Consider the following 17,593-nt stretch of genomic DNA (forward strand, 5'->3'; position numbering starts at 1 on the left):
GGGACACCTGCCATGGCCACCTGCTGATTGTGCACCTGAGGCCTTGGTGCCCTGGTACAGCCTGGGTTAATGACCCTGTTTATCCACTTGAATCATCTGATAAAGGGCAGCGGGGCCAGCAGGCAGGCGGCCCTGTGCCCTGCACCCGCTGCTTCATTGACTGAAGTGATATCGGGGCCACGTGGAGCTCCCAAGGCTCCCTCCCCCACCACTTCCCCCTGGGTCCTGCCAGGGTCAGCGTGAGTTTCTTTTTTTTTTTTTTTTCAATGAACATGACTTTTGGAGTCAAGGTTGTTGGGCGGTTCCCCCCTCCCTCCCCCATTTGGGGATATAAATAGCACCCACGGCACCAAGCCGAGGGTGGGAGAGCCAGCAGGAAGGGGAAGCAGATCCTCGACCATGAGCTCCAGCCAGCCAGGGCCCTGCCCGTGCCAGGGTGCTGCAGGCCACCCGACCATTCTGTATACACTTCTGAGCCCCAGAGTCAGGGACCGGGCCTCCGTGGCCCCAGCCCGCGGCCGCTGCCTGTGCAGGCAGCACCGGCCTGTCCAGCTGTGTACGCCCCATCGCACCTGCCGGGAGGCCTTGGATGTTCTGGCCAAGACGCTGGCCTTCCTCAGGAACCTGCCGTCTTTCTGCCAGCTGCCCCACCATGATCGGCGGCAGCTGCTGCGGGGCTGCTGGGGGCCCCTCTTCCTGCTGGGGTTGGCCCAAGACACTGTGACCTTCCAGGTGGCCGAGGTCCCGATGCCTAGCATACTCAAGAAGATCCTGCTGGAGAAGCCCAGCAACGGGGCAGGCAGCAGCCAGCGGCCCGATCGGCCCCAGCCCTCGCTAGCTGAGGTGCAGTGGCTACAGTGCTGCCTGGAGTCCTTCTGGAGTCTGGAGCTGGGCCCCAAGGAATATGCCTACCTGAAAGGGACCATCCTCTTCAACCCTGGTGAGATCCCAGACACTCCTGGATGGGGGCCAAGGCTGGAGGGGGGCAGGGCTCAGGCAGGGAAAGACACATTCTAAGGACTTAACAACTGAAATCCCTTTGGGTCCTGATTATCTCCAAATAGCCATTTTGCAAAACAAGCTCAGAGAGGCTCAGTGACTTGCGAAGTCACACAGCCAGGTAGGGGAAGAGAAAGAATGGGGACTCAGGTCTATTGATGTCAGAGTCTAGTCCTTACTGCTCTGCTAAGAAATTTCCCTGACCCTTAGGGCAGAAGAAGGAGAGGGGAGGGTGGGCAGACCTAGCTATGCCTTGGGCACGCCTTCATAAGCAGACTGCATGGAGAAGTTCTGAAGATGAAACTGCAGTTTCAGAAAGACCACGTAGAGAAGAGGAATGAAAATGGAGGTCCGGTGGGGGCGGGCGGGGGAGAGGGGAGGAGTCTTTGTAAATTTCAGCCAGGACAACAAATAGAGGAAGCCTGCTTTGTGATCTGAAAGGCGCCTAGATGAGAATTCCTCATCAAAATGCCCCCAAGGAATGCATGATCAGAGTAATTCATTATAATAATAGCAAACACTTGCATTACATTTACTGTTTGTTAGGTCGAGTTCTAAAGGTTTTATATACACTAGCTTATTTAAACCTCATAACAAGCCTAGGAGATAGGTACTATTATTTGTCCCAATTTTACCAATGAGGAACCCGAGGCACAGAGATTGAGTAAATTTCCCCAAGGGCACACAGCTAATAAGCGACAGTGTGGGATTCAAAGCCAGGCCAGCCAGGGTCTTACCCATGGTTCTATCCTGCCTCTCCGTGAAGGATGGATAAATGGAGTGAAAAATAAATAAATGAAGGAGGTAGTGATGGGGCCTCAAAGGCGCCAAGCTGGTGGCTTCGGGTCTTGGGCCAGTCTTGCCCTGTGGTATTGGAGTAGGCCATTCACCAGCCATCTTTGCCTTCTGTGCCCGCAGACGTGCCAGGTCTCTACGCCTCCTCCCACATTGGGCACCTGCAGCAGGAGGCGCACCAGGCGCTGTGGGAGGTCCTGGAGCCCTGGTGCCCAGCAGGCCAAAGCCGCCTGGCGCGTGTCCTCCTCATGGCTTCCACCCTCAAGTCCATTCCACCCAGCCTGCTTGGAGATCTCTTCCTTCGCCCTGTCATTGGAGACGTTGACATCGCGGACCTCCTTGAAGACATGCTCCTGCTGAGCTGATCTGCTCCAGCCCAAGCAGGGCCTGGGTGGAGGCTGGCAGCACTGATTCGGCCTGGCTGTCCCCTGGGTGACCCAGTGCTCCCAGAGGCTTCCCCAGAGCAGCTGGCCCCAGCCCAGCCAGGTGGGCCCTCACTCAGCCACACCCCACCTTGACCCTCCTCAGTTTGGACACAGTGCTCCAGCTGTCTGGCCAGCCCTTGTTGGTTCCAGAACCTCTGGGCCAAGCCTCCTGTCCCCTCCTGGGGCAGGGTATATGTTTCCGCTGCTCGTTGGGCCAGGAGTTCTACTGACTTTGCACAGAACTGACTTAAGTTATTGGTTTTTGTAATAAAAGGTGTGACACCCCTGGAACCTGACAGTGTAGTTTGTACATGTGGAAGGGACTGGTTCATCTCCAGAGTGGCCCAGCCCATCAGAGGGGCCCAAGAGGAAGGAACTCCAGTGACACAGAAGCCAGAACTCAGGAAACTGGAGTTTTGACTTTTCAGGGTGGGACGGTGATTTCATTTCTGCCGGTGAGATTTATTTTACATGGATCTGATCCAGGAGTTAGTATCAGTTCAGGACCCCACACATCCTTGCCTTTATATCAAGGGGTAGGAGTATCCCTCCCTGTTCCTCAAATCCCCTGCTGATCCCTCCCTCTGCTCCTGCCCCGGCCTCCGTCTCACCTCACTCAGAATCACCAATAAGGAAAATGAAGCAGCCCATTTCCAAATTGAAACAGTTTACAGGAATCTCTGCCATTTGGGATCATTCACTTCCCCTATGGCATCACTAACTCAATGGACATGAGTTTGAATAAACTCTGGGAGTTGATGATTGTCAGGGAGGCCTGGCGTGCTGCAGTCCATGGGGTCACAAAGAGTTGGACACAACTGAGTGACTGAACTGAACTGAACTTCCCCTATTCTTGCAGCAGACAGAGGGGAGTGGTCCCCTGTTCTCCTGATGGGAGGGGGCAAGGCAGTTAGGGCTGACCTGGGGGCTGCTTGGAAGCCACGGCAGACTGAGGTTTAGCTACCACACCAGCTGTTAAAGTCTGAAACGCATCCCCATGGCAGCTGGCTCACAGCCACTGCCTGGAGGCCCCCTGCATTCTCTCCCACTGCCCCTCAGTGCTCGCCCTTCTCCTGGTACCCATCCTCCTGTCCAGCACCTAGAGAGGCAATGCTTGGCACAGCCATGGCTTCCAGGGCTGCTCCATTCAGTGCATGGCTTGTGTCTATTCTGATTGGTCAATGTCTGTGCCTCACTGTTCATTAAATATTTTGAACATCACCCAGTTCAGGGTCAATGACCTGCAGGATGGGCAGGAGGGGATGATAACAACACACACGCCTATAGGACCCCCCTTTCTGGCCTCTCTCTTTCTCCAGCAATGAGGCCTGACCTGACCAGGCCCCACCCCCCTCACCACCACAGTCTGGATTCTTCTCACGGGGGGCCAAGTTAATGATTACTCCACAAGAGGTCATTCACTCAGGGACAACAGTCTAGGAGTCATCACTCAGACCTCTCCCTAAGGCCCCAGGGAAAGAGACCACAACTGAATAGGCCATAGACCCATTATGGGCACCCCGTGCTAGCAGCGAGGGTGCCCCTGTCCCTTACCCAATCACCCACTCACCACTCAGACACCGGAATGAGGCCGAAACTCACAGCTCAGACCCCACAGTGAAGACAGATGTGAAACTTGGACCTACACACACACTAAGTTGAACAACTCAGACATTGCCTACATTGACCCGCAAAACAGACCTTGCATCAGCACACGCACATCACATAAATGCACGGCCCAGATACACTTACCCAGTGACACACGGCAAACACGTTCAGGGAAAGGAGAGACGCTCCCAAGCCAGATGTGCACACCTACGCCAACTCTGCAAATGAATGGGGCATACCAGGGCATGCTCACCATCTTCTGTGTGCCACAGTAAAAAGATCGGTGGCCCCCAGCATAGGGAGACCTGTGCCTGCACACCTCCAGGGTCTACCCAGAGGCTACAAGTCCAGGCCAAACTGCTCTGACCAGCATTAGGGCCTCAGTCACTCCCTTTTCCCATGGTGACCCCAACATCCACTGTCAGAAAGGCCATGTCCTGCTCAACAACCACCCCCAGCCAGGACTAATCATAATCCTTAAATAGAGATATCCTCTAGAGACCAGGAGCAAGCCCTACATCTCTCCACCCTCCTCCCCTCCACCAGAACCCCAGACCCAGACCTCAGCCCCAGGCACCCCTCCCAGCCCTGCCCCCCTGCCACCCCTTGGGCTCATCTCACCTGGAAGATGGATGAGGCAACCCTTTCAAGAGCATATACCTTGGGGGACTTCCCTGGTTTCCCAGTGGTTAAGATTCTGTGCTTTACTGCAGGGGGCATGGATTCGCTCCCAGGTTGGGAAACCAAGAGTTCACGTGCCCCAGCTAAGGCTCCTGCATGCCACAGCTAATGAATAGAGAGGAGAGGCTCGTCTCCCCATGGGAGCCAGTTCCAGCAGTCCAGAGGTCCGGGGCCATTCTATCGTTTACGTCCCTTCACTAAGCGCCCCCAGTAGTTTACTGTGGCACCTCTCTGAACTCTCAGGCTGAGTTCTTCCTGCCTCCCACCAGCCACCGCCCCCCCACCTCCAATGCTGAGCAGCCATTAGACAGCGCTCTTCTCTTCTATCCACCCCAGCCATTTCCCTCAATTTACCTAATGTTTCCATCATCCAAATAGCTTTCCTTTACTAGCCTACCTCATTCCTTTGCAAATTTCTTTCCTACCCCTCCACATGATTGGGGAGCCACACTTCTGTCTATTTCTTGTCTGTGTCTCTTGAGTCACTCCCTGTACCCTAATCAAGCCTCCTACATGAACATAAAGACAAACTGAGCAAAACTAAAGAAGTAAATTATATTACAGTTTGATAAAGGCAGTAATGCTTTCTCCATGAGACTGCAGGGTTTCCGAAGGTGGGGCACTGTGCCTTCATTATCAGTATCTTAAGAGCAGGAATAGTGCCGCATCACTCAGAGAGAGTAGAGAAAGAAACAGGCTTAGACAGGGTCTACAACTCACTCAGGGTCTGCAGTGCTCACCCTCTGTGCTGGGATTTGAACTGTGTGACTGTGGAGGCCAGGCTCCAACCACCAGCACATGTTGGAGTGAGTCATGGCCAAGATCAGACAGTCTAGAGCCAGCTCAGCCACCGTTTACTGTCTCTCAGTCTGATTCCTGTCCTCAGGCCCAGCCAGGGATGACTCAACTAGGAAGCAGGAGAATGGTATGGCTCTGGGTCAGCCTCAGGTGATTTGATTATCATCATTATTTCTACTTTCATTAGCCAAATCATTGACTGCTTATTAAGCAGTCGGGTTGCTGACATGTCCTGTGCCCTGTGCCGGCACTCCCTGGCCTTGAAACAGTCACATAGCCTAGAACCTATGATGCCAGCAAAAAGCCAGTGCCCACTATCCATTCATCCATTCCTGCCATTTTCAACATCTTTCTCTATGTCCACTTGTACCAGACCCAGTGCTAGATGCTGAGGAGCACAGAATAAATAAGATACAGTCCCTGCCTTCACGGAATATCCTATCTACAGCAGAGAAAGACACACGAGTAATTGCAACACAGAGTGATCTGAACTGTGATAGAGGGACATCCAACAGGCAGCAGGGGCTTAGAAATGTGCAGGTAAGTGCTCAGCCACTCAGTCATGTCCAACTCTTTACAACTCCATGGACTGCCAGGATTCTCTGTCCATGGAATATTCCAGGCAAGAATACTGGATCAGGTTGTCATTTCCTACTCCAGGGGATCTTCCTGACCCAAGGATCGAACCCAAGTCTCTTGCATCTTCTGCTCTGGAAGGTGGATTCACTGCGCCAACCTGTCTGGATTTGGGAAAAATTCTTCAGCCAGGTGGTGACCACTATGACCTAAAGAGATTGAATAGGGAGTTGCCAGGCAAGCCAAGGGGTTGGGCATTCTAGACAGATGGAACACAGCTGCAAAGGCACAGAGGTATCAGAGCCTGAGTGTTGCACTCACTGCCAGTGGTGTAGGGCAACCGGATCCCAGGAGACCCAAGAGCACCAGAGGATCCTGGAGAGGTGAAAAGCGAGCATGTCACAGAACAAGGCAGCAGAGAAAAGCTGTCCCAGTGAAACTGGTGGAGGCAATAAGGTTAAGGTGTCAGGAAATCAGAGTTAACAAAGGGAACCCCCCACTCCTGGCAAGTCATTCTGGGGAGCTATTAAACAGTTATGGAGAGCGATGCTGTACACATGTTACATCGATTATGTTATTTAATTCTTACAACTCAATGCTGGAAGTACTATCATTATCTCCATTACATAGATGGAGAAACCGAAGCACCGAGAAGTTAGATAACTTACTCAAGGTTACACAGTTAATAGTAGTAGGGTCAGGATTTGAACTCAGATGGTTATGATTTAGGTCCTGTGCTCCTTTCTTTTTAATTGATTACTTATTTCTGGTTGTGCTGGGTCTTCGTTGCTGTGTGTGGGCTTTCTCTAGTTGTGGAGTGTGGGGGCTACCCTCTAGCTGTGATGCCCCCCGGGCTTCTCATTGCAGTGGCTTCCCTTGTTGCAGAGCACAGCCTCTAGGGTGTGCAGGCTTCAGTAGCTGTGGCACTCAGGCTCAGTGGTTGTGGTACATGGGCTTAGTGGCCCCAAGGCACATGGGATCTTACCGGACCAGGGATCAAACCGGTGTTCCCTGCACTGAAAGGTGGATTCCTAACCACTGGGCCACCAGGGAAACCCAAATTTTATATAAATGGAATTGTACAGCATGTACTCCTTTGTGTTTGTCTTCTTTTACTTGATATTGTATCTGAAAGCCATTCTATGCTCTATGTAGCAGTAATCTATTCATTTTCATTGTTGTAAAGTATTCCATTACACTACAATTTATTTATCCATTATACTACTGAAGAACATTTTGGCCATCAAATAATATTGCTAGCATTATTCTTGCACACGTGTTTTGATACACAGATGTTTGCAGAACTGGTGCTATATAATAAGAATCAGAATTATGGAGTCACAGAATGAGTGCTCAACTTGAGTAGATCATGCTAGTTTTCTAAGAAAGTGAAAGTTGTTCAGTCGTGTCTGACTCTTTGCAACCCCATGGACTATGCAGTCCAAGGAATTCTCCAGGTCAGAATACTGGACTGGGTAGCCCATTCCCTTCTCCAGGTCTCCTGCCTTGCAGGTGGATTCTTTACCAGCTGAGCCACCAGGGAAGCCTAAGAATACTGGGGTGGGTAGCCTATCCCTTCTCCAGTGGATTTTCCCAACCCAGGAATCAAACTGGGGTATCCTGCATTGCAGGCTGATTCTTTACCAGCTGAGCTGCCAGGGAATCCCAGCAATACTGGAGTGGGTTGCCATACCCTCCTTCAGGGGATCTTCCCAACCCAAGGATCAAACCCAGGTATCCCACATTGCAGGATCCCTGGGAGCGATCATTTCTTGATCCCTTCCAAAGGCAGCAAGTCCTCCAACAACCAACCAGCTTTCCCTAAGCATCTACTATGTGAAAGGCGTACAAAGATGAATACTGAAAATAAGAACAGAAAGCCCTCTCATATCAGCAGCTCCCCATTATCATGAAAACAACAGGGAACTTTTAAGGAGGGCTTACTGTATCTAATATTCTTGTCTGGGAACTCCCATGGATAGAGGAGCCTGGTGGGCTACAGTCCATGCTGCTGCCAGAGTAGGACACGATTTAGTGACTAAACCACCACCGCCACTGTATGCTAGGCATTTACTGAGTACTCGTATATGCATGATGACATTACATTCTTATCACAATCCTCCAAGGGGAGGCAGTAACTTTCCTATCCAGTAGATGAGGAAATGTAGGTTCAGAGAAGTTAAATAACTTGCCCAAAGCCACACAGCTAGCTAAGGATTGCATTTTTGGCCATACCATGTGGCCTGCAGCATCTCAGATGGAACTCGGGCCCTGGCAGTGAAAGCCCAGAATCCTAACCTACCAGGCCACCAGGAAACTCCCTTTTCTTCATGATCTTAAAGTATACTTACATGTGTGTCCTTAAAAAATGTTTTTGATTTGTACTTTTTGAACTTTATATAAGTGGAATATTCTGTGCTTTCTGACTTATTTTCATTCAATATCATACACCTGAAATTATTAGTACTAAATGCCAGTTTTTGCTCTTACAAATACTGCAGCTATGAATTCATATATACTGTCAAATAAAAAGAAACCTGGACTAAGGAAGGAGAGATTTTATTTGTAACAGTTATTGCAAGGAAGGAAAAGAACTACTGTAATAGACACAGGGAAGCTATTGCAAAGAGAAGCTCTAACCATAAGATCCACACGTGCCTCAAGGGTCAGGCAAAGAGTTTTTCTTTCATAGGGAGGAGTAAATAAGGCTAGAAAGAACTTAGTGTGATGAAGTGGGATGACCGGGAATGACATATGGGATAGTAGGTCAGAAAATGCTTTACTCTGAACCCAGACTATTCTTCGGGGGCAAGGGAGCTGTTAAGGAGGAGTTGCACGCAGCTCAAGCTGGGGGAGAGGAACACAGGGCAAAGTTCATGGACCTGGAGGAAGGAGAGAAGCTAAACTAAACGTTAGTTAACAAGCATTTTGTTTTTATTGATCTGTGGGGAAAAGCAGTTCATCTAAGCATTTATGAGGCAAAGAATTGAAATTTGGAGTCTGTATCCAGCCTCGCCACAGGTAAACAAGAAGGCACTCATGAGTTTTATCTAAGTCATAAAAGGAAGGTTGTCTCTTTGCAGTAAGTTGGTTCCAGAACACAAAAGGGTGGAGGGGGTTTCTTAACTTTCACTGTTTTCCAGGATCACAGGGCTTGAGCAAGGTTCAACACTGTCAGTACATGTCCTGATAAACACATGCAAGAATTTCTTTAAAATGTATAACTAGAGGACTTCCCTGGTGGTACAGCGGATATGAATCTGCCTGCCAAAGCAGGGGACACAGGTTTAATTCCTGGCCTGGGAAGATTCCACATGCTTCAGCCCAGGCAACTCAACTACTGAAGCCCGTGCACCCAGAGCCTGCGCTCCACAAGAGAAGCCACTGTGATGAGAAGCCCGCACACCACAGCTAGAGAAAGACTGCACACGGCAATGATGACCCAGGGCAACCAAACAAATAATTAAAAACAAACAAACAAACATATTACTAGAAGTGGAATTTCTGGGTCAAAAGATATGTGGAGTTCCATTTTTACAGGGTAATGCCAAACTGTTTTCCAAAGCAGTGGTACCTTTTCTAACAACGTAAGGGAGCTCCAGTTGCTCTACATCTTCAGGATTTAAGAGGATTTGAGGATTTAAAGATGTTTGCCAATCTGCTGGCTATGAAGTGGGTCTCATTATATTTCTTTGATGAAACGAGATTGAGTATCTTTCATTATTAATTAGATGTGTTTCTCTCCTGTGAAAGGTCTTCCGCCCACTTTTCAATTGGATTGCCTTTAGTTGCTTCAGTTGTGTCTGACTCTGTACGACCCTATGGACTGCAGCCCGCCAGGCTTCTCTGGAGATGGGATGGATTCTCTAGGCAAGAGTACTGGAGTGGATTGCCATGCCCTCCTCCAGGTGATCTTCCCGACCCAGGGATTGAACCCAGGTCTCCCGCGTTGCAGGATCCCTGGGAGGGATCATTTCTTGATCCTTTCCAATGGCAGCAAGGCCTCCAACAACCAACCAGCTTTCCCTAAGCATCTACTATGTGAAAGACGTACAAAGATGAATAATGAAAATAAGAACAGAAAGCCCTCTAATATTGCAGCTCCCCGTTATTATGAAAATATCAGGGAACGGAGCCACCAGGGAAGCCCCGGATTCTCTTCTTCTAAATGATTTGTGGGAGTTCACCAATACGTTTTGGAAGAATGAATGGCTTAACGACTGAAAACGCTCTAAACTGATAATTACAATTAGGTTTGGGAAATCGTAAACACTGTCCCTCCCTCCGACTTCTGATTTCATCCTCACTAGTGTAAAAGAGGAGACGGCAATGGCACCCCACTCCAGTGCTCTTGCCTAGAAAATCCCATGGGCAGAGGAGCCTGGTAGGCTGCAGTCCATGGAGTCGCTGAGGGTCGGACATGACTGAGCGACTTCACTTTCACTTTTCACTTTCATGCGTTGGAGAAGGAAATAGCAACCCACTCCAGTGTTCTTGCCTGGAGAATCCTAGGGACGGGGGAGCCTGGTGGGCTGCCGTCTATGGGGTAGCAGAGAGTCGGACACGACTGAAGCGACTTAGCAGCAGCAGTGTAAAAGAACGCTGTAACACCACTTCTCAGGTGACTTTTTTCCATCACCACTTGCCTGTCTGTGGGAAAGGGACAGAACGACTTCATTCGAACCTTCCCACCTCTCGGTTCCATAGCCACAATCCCAGCTGACTCATCACTGAATACGCAATATCGCTACGCCTCAGCGCCAGCTCGCGATGTTCTCGCGAGAGTTGGTTCCAGCCGATCATGTGACAGCTAAGATGGCGGTGTCCAGCGAGGCAGAAGAGGAGGCGGTAGTTTATTTAGTCGTGAGCGGTATCCCCTCGGAGTTGCGGTCAGCACAGCTTCGGAGCTACTTTAGCCAGTTCCGGGAACAACGCGATTGTGGCTTCCTCTGTTTCCATTACCGGCATCGGCCTGAGCGGGTCCCTCCCCAGGCTGCTCCCGACTTTACCCCAACTCCTATCCGCCAGGGTCTTGCCCAGACTTCACTCAACGATGCCAGTGCTCTCTCCACTCAGGACTCTAACCCCACCCAGACCCGCACCTGCTGCTGTGTTGTCTCTGTACGGGGGGCCGCTCAAGCCCAGAGGTTTCTCCGCATGTACTCGGGCCGCCGGTGGCTGGATTCTCAGGGGACTTGGTTACCTGGTCGTTGTTTCATCCGCAGACTTCGGTTACCTACTGAGGCATCAGGTACCCGTGGGAAAGAGACTAGACTTGGCCTACAGGCACTGGAACAGAGGCACCTTTCCTGAAGAGTGATGAGGATAAGTTAGGTCCCTCGTTAGGGCTCTTCAAGAGTTTAGATAATTTGTGGACAAAGTTTCAGGCCTAGTTTGCACGGTAGAAAACTTGGGGAGAGAGGGGAAACAGAGGCCTATTCAGATGATCTTTCCAATTTGTTAAGTCTATTCCCAGATCCTTTCGATTTTGCACTGACATAGAGGGGTGAAAAGGAAGTCAAGTATTGTTTTTGTTGCCCCTTCTTTGTTGTCCCCTGCCCAGTCCTCTCTTGGCAAGATGCAGTTGTTGCTCAGTCTCCAATTCTTTGCAGTCCCATGGATTGCAGCATGCCAGGCTCCTCTGGCAAGATACAAATGAAGAGACAAGGTTTTTTATTTGGACTGTTCGCATTTTCTTGGGAAATCACTTTGATATGGAAACAGGGACCACAGTGCAGGGCTCTCTAATGTATTCATTCAACAAATCTTGCCTGTATTGATAGACTGAGTGTGACTCTAGCTGATATGTAGAAAACAGTCGGACACAGTCTGTGCTTCGACTTCAAAAAGGAACACAGATTTATAAAAAGATAATTGTTACAGAGATGCCATTCTAATTGTTAACATTTATGGAAAGCTTCCTTATTAGGCACTGTTCTAAGCCTTTCATTTTCTTATTTACGCCTGACAACAATCCTATAAGGCAGGAGCTATTGTCACCCGTTTTGTAAGTGAGGAAACTGAATGATGCAGAAGTTATGTTACAAGATGACAGTCACGATATTAATCAGGCATTTTGCTCTGGAGCCTGTGCCCTTTATCTCCCATTGCTGTGAGATGGCAGAGGAGAAACCGATTTCCTAGAAGGATTAGGAGATGTGGCTTTCCATCTGGATCTTGAAATATAAACAGGAGTTTGTGGGAAAGAATGGTATTCAAAGTAAATGGTATTTACAAAGATACAGAGATGGGAAGTCCAAAAACTTTCAGGGCATGTTAAATTGTTTGATGTGATTGGAACACATGATATGAGGGTGTGCGAGGGATGAGGGTTAGTGGCAGTTGAGAATCAAAAGGTCATCAGGAACCAGATCTGAAAGAAACCTGTGAACTTACCGAGGTGATGAGAAATGGCATAAAATTACTAGGTGGTTCTGGTCAGGAAACAGAGTAAAGGACTCTGGAAATGTTTGAAAGGGAGAAACAGTATTAGTGAAAGGATTTAAACCTTGTCCAGTTTCTGGCTTACGTGTGGCTGGAGACTTTCAGGTTTCAAGTGCCATTCTTCTCCCTGCTTTCCAAGGTTTGGGCTCCTTTCCCTTCAAGACCCGGAAGGAACTGCAGAGTCGCCAGGCTAAGAGTGAAACCTTCACACTGGCTGACCTGAGGCAGCTGCCAGAGCTGAATCCACCGGTGCTGATGCCCAATGGGAACGTTGGCACTCCCCTGCGGGTCTTTTTAGAATTGATCCGGGCCTGCCGCCTACCCCCTCGGATCATCACCCAGCTTCAGCTCCAGTTCCCCAAGACAGGTTCCTCTCGGCGCTATGGCAATGTGCCCTTCACTTATGAGGACTCAGAGACTGTGGAGCAAGAAGAGTTTGTGTACACAGCCGAGGGTGAGGAAATACCCCAGGGAAGCTGCTTTGCAGACATACCATCCAACTCCCGTGAAGAGCCAGAGGAAGAAGAGGAAGAGGAAGAAGAGTCACACTCAGATGACGTGAGTATGGAGAGCCATCTTGTCCTTGCTGGCAGCTTAGAGAGGCAAACGCGTTGCTGCTGCCACTCTTCAATTGTGTATTCCAAGAGCTCTAAACCTGGGGTCCTCAGGAGGCTTCTAAAGACTTTGAACTCCTTGACATTGAATATAAAACTGCATTTGCTTGTGCAGGTGTATGTTTCTTTGGGAAAAGGGACCAGAGCTTTTATCCAAAGATTCTCAAAGGCATCTTCTTTTCATTGCTTCAGAAGACATGTGAGGAGGGTCTCTTTCATTGATGAAATCTACTGACTAAGAGATACGATCACCTAAGGAAGTAGAGGCAGAGCTAGGATGTGAACCCAGTCCCCTTCGCTCCTTGTCTGACCTCTGTGTGTTTTCATCATGTTGAGAACTCACCTCTGTTTTCTGACTTTGAATCTGTGGATTGAACGCTAGCCTCCAGTCTAACCTCATCAGTGAAAGACATTTCTTCTACCTCTTTCCCCAAACTTCGTTGTTCACCGATTGAATCAGATTTTGTTATTTATTAGGAAACTTTTTTTAAATGCGTGCCTTGTGTAAAAAGCAATTGATCTATGTCTTCAAAGCTCCCCACTCGGAGTTACTAACACATCTGGACCACATCCTTAGTGTGGTACTGTTATGCCTTTTCTCCAGCACCTTCTCTGCAGCATTGATTCCTGAGGCCTCCTGGAGTTTAAATGGGGCAGGGGGCCCCCAGGATTTTAAGCCAGGAGTCATTCTATCATTCCACAAGTCCAGTCAAGCAGCTGTAAACACAGGGGCTAGCACAGGATTCCAGAGACCCTCTAAGGCTCATTTCCTTCCCTCAAAGAGCCTTCAGTCTCCCTGAAGAGGAAGAACCAGTATCTGAAAAGGGTACATGGTACAGAATGGGTTTGCAGGCTGGTGCTGCCCCTCTCTTGGTGTACCATCTTGGGCAAATCACTTTGCTTCACTAAATCGAAGTTTCCTTATCTGTAGAATGGGAATAATGGTACTTATTCACAGAGTTGTTGGGGTGATTAAAGGAGCTAAGGTATGTGAAGGGCCTGACACAGTAGACGGTAGGTATTAGTTCTTGTCCCTTCTTTCTTTGTGACATAATGTAGAAAAGCATAAACAGTATATATTGATTAACACAGAAGTTCACAGACCAGTGAGAGTGCTGTGGGCCTCAGCGTGGGGGACTTCATGTGCACTAAAGCACTTGAGGATTAAGGAGGTGGTGGTGGAAGAGCAGGGCAGAGAAGCTGGGAGAGCGACGTGACCAAAAGTGCAACGATAAGAGTGAGTCAGGCTTGGGACTTCCTGGAGGTCCAGTGGTTAAGACTGGACGCCAGGGAAGTGCTTCCAGTGCAGAGGACACAGGTTCAGTCCCTGGTCAGGGAACTAAGATCCCTATCGGCTCTGTGGTGCAGCTTTAAAAAAAAAAAAAAAATGACTAGTAGGGGAAGTGGCCAAGTATGTTGAGAAACACTCAGGGCATGGAGAGATGTCAGGTCAGGCCTCAGGGGCCAAAAACGTGCTGCTTCTCTGAGAAATTGGGAGGAATAGAGCTGGGGTCCCATCCCTAGGACCTCCTGTGCAGCGAGCTGCCTACCTGTGGGCCTCAGGTCAGGAAGCTGGACAGGCAGGTCTCCTCTCTCCACCTTCTCCCAGGATGATGACCAAGGTGAGGAGTGGGAGCGGCACGAGGCACTGCATGAGGACGTGACGGGGCAGGAGCGGACCTCTGAACGGCTCTTTGAGGAGGAGATCGAGCTCAAGTGGGAGAAGGGCGGCTCCGGCCTGGTGTTCTACACCGACGCCCAGTTCTGGCAGGAGGAGGAAGGAGGTAATGCTAGCACCGGGCAAGGGCAGGGGTGGTCCCTGCTGCATTCACGCAGGGCACTCTGCTCCATGAGGTGGGTTCCCTGGCAGTGAGCCTGACCAGAGGGCTAGGAAGGAGGCTTACATTGTTGTATTTGAGAGACCAGCCATCCTTTCTAGGGGTTGGGGGTCAGGGGAATGGGGAGAAAATGCCCTCCTCCCAATTCTGAGTGACCCTCCCAGAGGAGAGATTTGAATATACACTCCAAGTTCTAGAATGTCTAGATTTAACTCTTGATAGAACTGAGAGTCCTTGGTTTAGTCTGCTTGATGCTTTTCTCTCTGCAGACTTTGATGAACAGACAGCTGATGACTGGGATGTGGACATGAGCGTGTACTACGACACAGGTACTGGGCCCAGGCTTGCAGTACTTGGAGATGGAATGGTGCCCTGGCCGTGCAGTGACACTTTACCAGACCTGCTTAGCAGAGTCTGAGACAGGGCACCAGTCTCTTAAAAGATCACTAGTTGAGTGCATTAAGTACTGGTTGTGGGCAGCGTTTTTTTTTTTTCTTTCTGTGTGGAGGAAGGACATGTGGGCACAGCCCTCAGGGAGGTCTGGTTCTGATGGGCAGGCCCTAGTAGAGTGGGAGGATCAGGAGTTCAGGCTCTGGTTAAGAATTTAGATTCTGGAGTCAAGAATCACCTAGGGTTGAGACTTCGCAGGTGGTCAAGTGGTTAAGATTCCCAAGTTTCCAGTGCAGAGGGCTTGGGTTCGATACCTGGTTGAAGAACTAAGATCCCACATGCAGTGCAATGTGGCCAAAAAAAAAAATGACCTAGGGATTTACAGAGTGGGAGGTGAAGACCTGGGTCCTAATTCCAGCTCTCATTTTTTGGCTCCGACTTTGCACCAGTTTTTCCTCATCTGTAAGATGGAACACCATGGTTCTTACTCTTGGCGAGCTCCCAGTCTAATGAGAGAAATCCAGTAATGACACACTATAAAGATGAATATGTAAATCTTGTGAGGAGGGCCTAGAAACCTGATTTTCCCTACTTCTGCTGAGAGAAACCCTTCCACAAACTGGGCTCTGCTTCCTCAGATGGTGGAGACAAAGACGCCCGAGACTCTGTCCAAATGCGTCTGGAACGGAGGCTCCGTGATGGCCAGGAGGCCGGCTCTGTGATCAGACACCAGGTGGGCACCTTCGAGCGCCATACCAAGGTGAGCACTGTGCCCAGCCCACTGACCCCTTTCTTTTCCTTCTTTACCCCCATTCCCTCCCCTGCCCCCACAGGAGCCGCATGTCTTGAGTCTTCTCTCTTTCCTCTGCAGGGCATTGGGCGGAAGGTGCTGGAACGGCAGGGCTGGGCTGAGGGCCAGGGCCTGGGCAGCCAGTGCTCAGGCGTTCCCGACGCCCTGGATAATGACGGCCAGCACCCCAGATGCAAGCGTGGATTGGGGTGAGTACAGCTGAGGGACTTCGCTGGGAGCCCAAGTGAGCCTTTCAGCTGTACCCTGGTTCCCCATTTCCCTCTGGTTCTGGGTTGGGCGCTAGAGACCCCCCAGGGACTGAACTTTAAAGCAGAATTAGAAGGAAGAAGTTGATCTGGCACTAGTCTTTTCAAGATTGAGTCCTCAAGCTTGATTAAGGATGATTAATCTCCTGGGGGAGTCATTCCCTCAAGTCTGAGGAATTTGGACTTGATGATTGCTCTTAGGGAGTGACTGTAAGTCACAAAGTGTAACAGTTGTTCTGAATTTTGTGTACTATTTAAAATGAAAGCAGTATGTGAGGCCCCTGGTTGCTGGCACCATCAACATATAAGATGAGGGGGCAGGAGATTTCAATGCTCTGTCTTTGGGACAAACCAGATATGTTGGTGATGGACAGGGAGGCCTGGCATGCTTCAGTCCATGGGGTCACAAAGAGTCGGAAAACAACTGAGTGACTGAACTGAAGATACATAGTAGCTATTACCCTGTTCTTTCCCAACCCTTTTACTGGGGTAGGAGAGCAACCCTCTCACTGAGAGCCCTTTTTTTTGTTTCAGGTACCATGGAGAGAAGCTCCAGCCATTTGGGCAACCGAAGAGGCCCCGTGGAACTGGTTTGGGGCTCATCTCCACCATCTACGATGAGCCCCTACCCCAGGACCAAGGAGAGTCGCTGCTCCGCCGCCAGCCACCCACCAGCATGAAGTTTCGCACAGAGGCTTTTGTGAGGAGTTCCAGCTGTGCCTTGAACAGCCTCTCAGAGCCTGAGTGAAAGGTTCAAGGACTCCCCCTTAATCAGGATCACTCATAACTGCACAGTGGCAGTCCTGTGCCCAGCCTTATCTTCCACTGAAGGCAGAAAGAACTCTAGGAGCAGCAGTCTGCCCAGTTGTTCAGGATGCTTTGTTCAGAACTTGCCTTCTGGTTGTCCACCTCAGGGACATTTTTACAAAAAGCCCCCGTTATATACTTCCCTTTAATGAAAGGAATTAATGACTCCTCCTCCTTGGTCTCCTAACCCTAGTCCCTAATTTTTTGGGCTTGCTTCTGTTGCCTCCCCCAGCCCCTTGAAAAGCTGGACTGGCTGAGGTTATCAGCAAAACCTTACTGGGAGGAGGTTACCATGAAGCCCAGAAAGAGGGGCGTTAAGGACACGGAAGAGGAGAGGGCTCATGTTCCTAAGAGACGGTCTTGGGGCGGGCTCCAGTGCTGGGCCGGGGCAGCGGACAACCCGCCGCAGATGTGACGGGTCTGCGACCTAACGGGAGAATAAAAAGGTTAACTACCGAATTTCTCTTTCTCTTCGGATTTGGGCCAGGAGTACGGTGGGGAAACCCCCGGAGAGGTCCCTGCAGGGCCCCCAAGTCGGCCCCACGCCCCAGCGTCACCACTT

The 17,593-nt window shown here is 50.0% G+C and overlaps 2 protein-coding genes across 2 annotated transcripts; both read left to right on the top strand.

Annotated features, from left to right (window-relative positions):
• Positions 1-273: 273 nt before the first annotated feature.
• NR0B2 (nuclear receptor subfamily 0 group B member 2) lies at positions 274-2,515 on the top strand. Its single transcript, XM_055574845.1, has 2 exons — positions 274-940; positions 1,918-2,515. The coding sequence occupies exons 1-2, from the start codon at positions 400-402 to the stop codon at positions 2,157-2,159; spliced, it is 783 nt and encodes a 260-aa protein (XP_055430820.1). The 5' UTR covers positions 274-399; the 3' UTR covers positions 2,160-2,515.
• An 8,118-nt stretch (positions 2,516-10,633) lies between these two features.
• GPATCH3 (G-patch domain containing 3) lies at positions 10,634-17,490 on the top strand. The gene is made up of 7 exons (XM_055574018.1): positions 10,634-11,133; positions 12,466-12,884; positions 14,550-14,724; positions 15,048-15,107; positions 15,807-15,928; positions 16,040-16,167; positions 16,759-17,490. The coding sequence occupies exons 1-7, from the start codon at positions 10,653-10,655 to the stop codon at positions 16,970-16,972; spliced, it is 1,599 nt and encodes a 532-aa protein (XP_055429993.1). The 5' UTR covers positions 10,634-10,652; the 3' UTR covers positions 16,973-17,490.
• The last annotated feature ends 103 nt before the right edge of the window (positions 17,491-17,593 follow it).

This window comes from Bubalus kerabau, chromosome 3 (genome assembly GCF_029407905.1).
Source record: "Bubalus kerabau isolate K-KA32 ecotype Philippines breed swamp buffalo chromosome 3, PCC_UOA_SB_1v2, whole genome shotgun sequence".
In the NCBI taxonomy this organism is placed as follows: domain Eukaryota; kingdom Metazoa; phylum Chordata; class Mammalia; order Artiodactyla; family Bovidae; genus Bubalus; species Bubalus kerabau.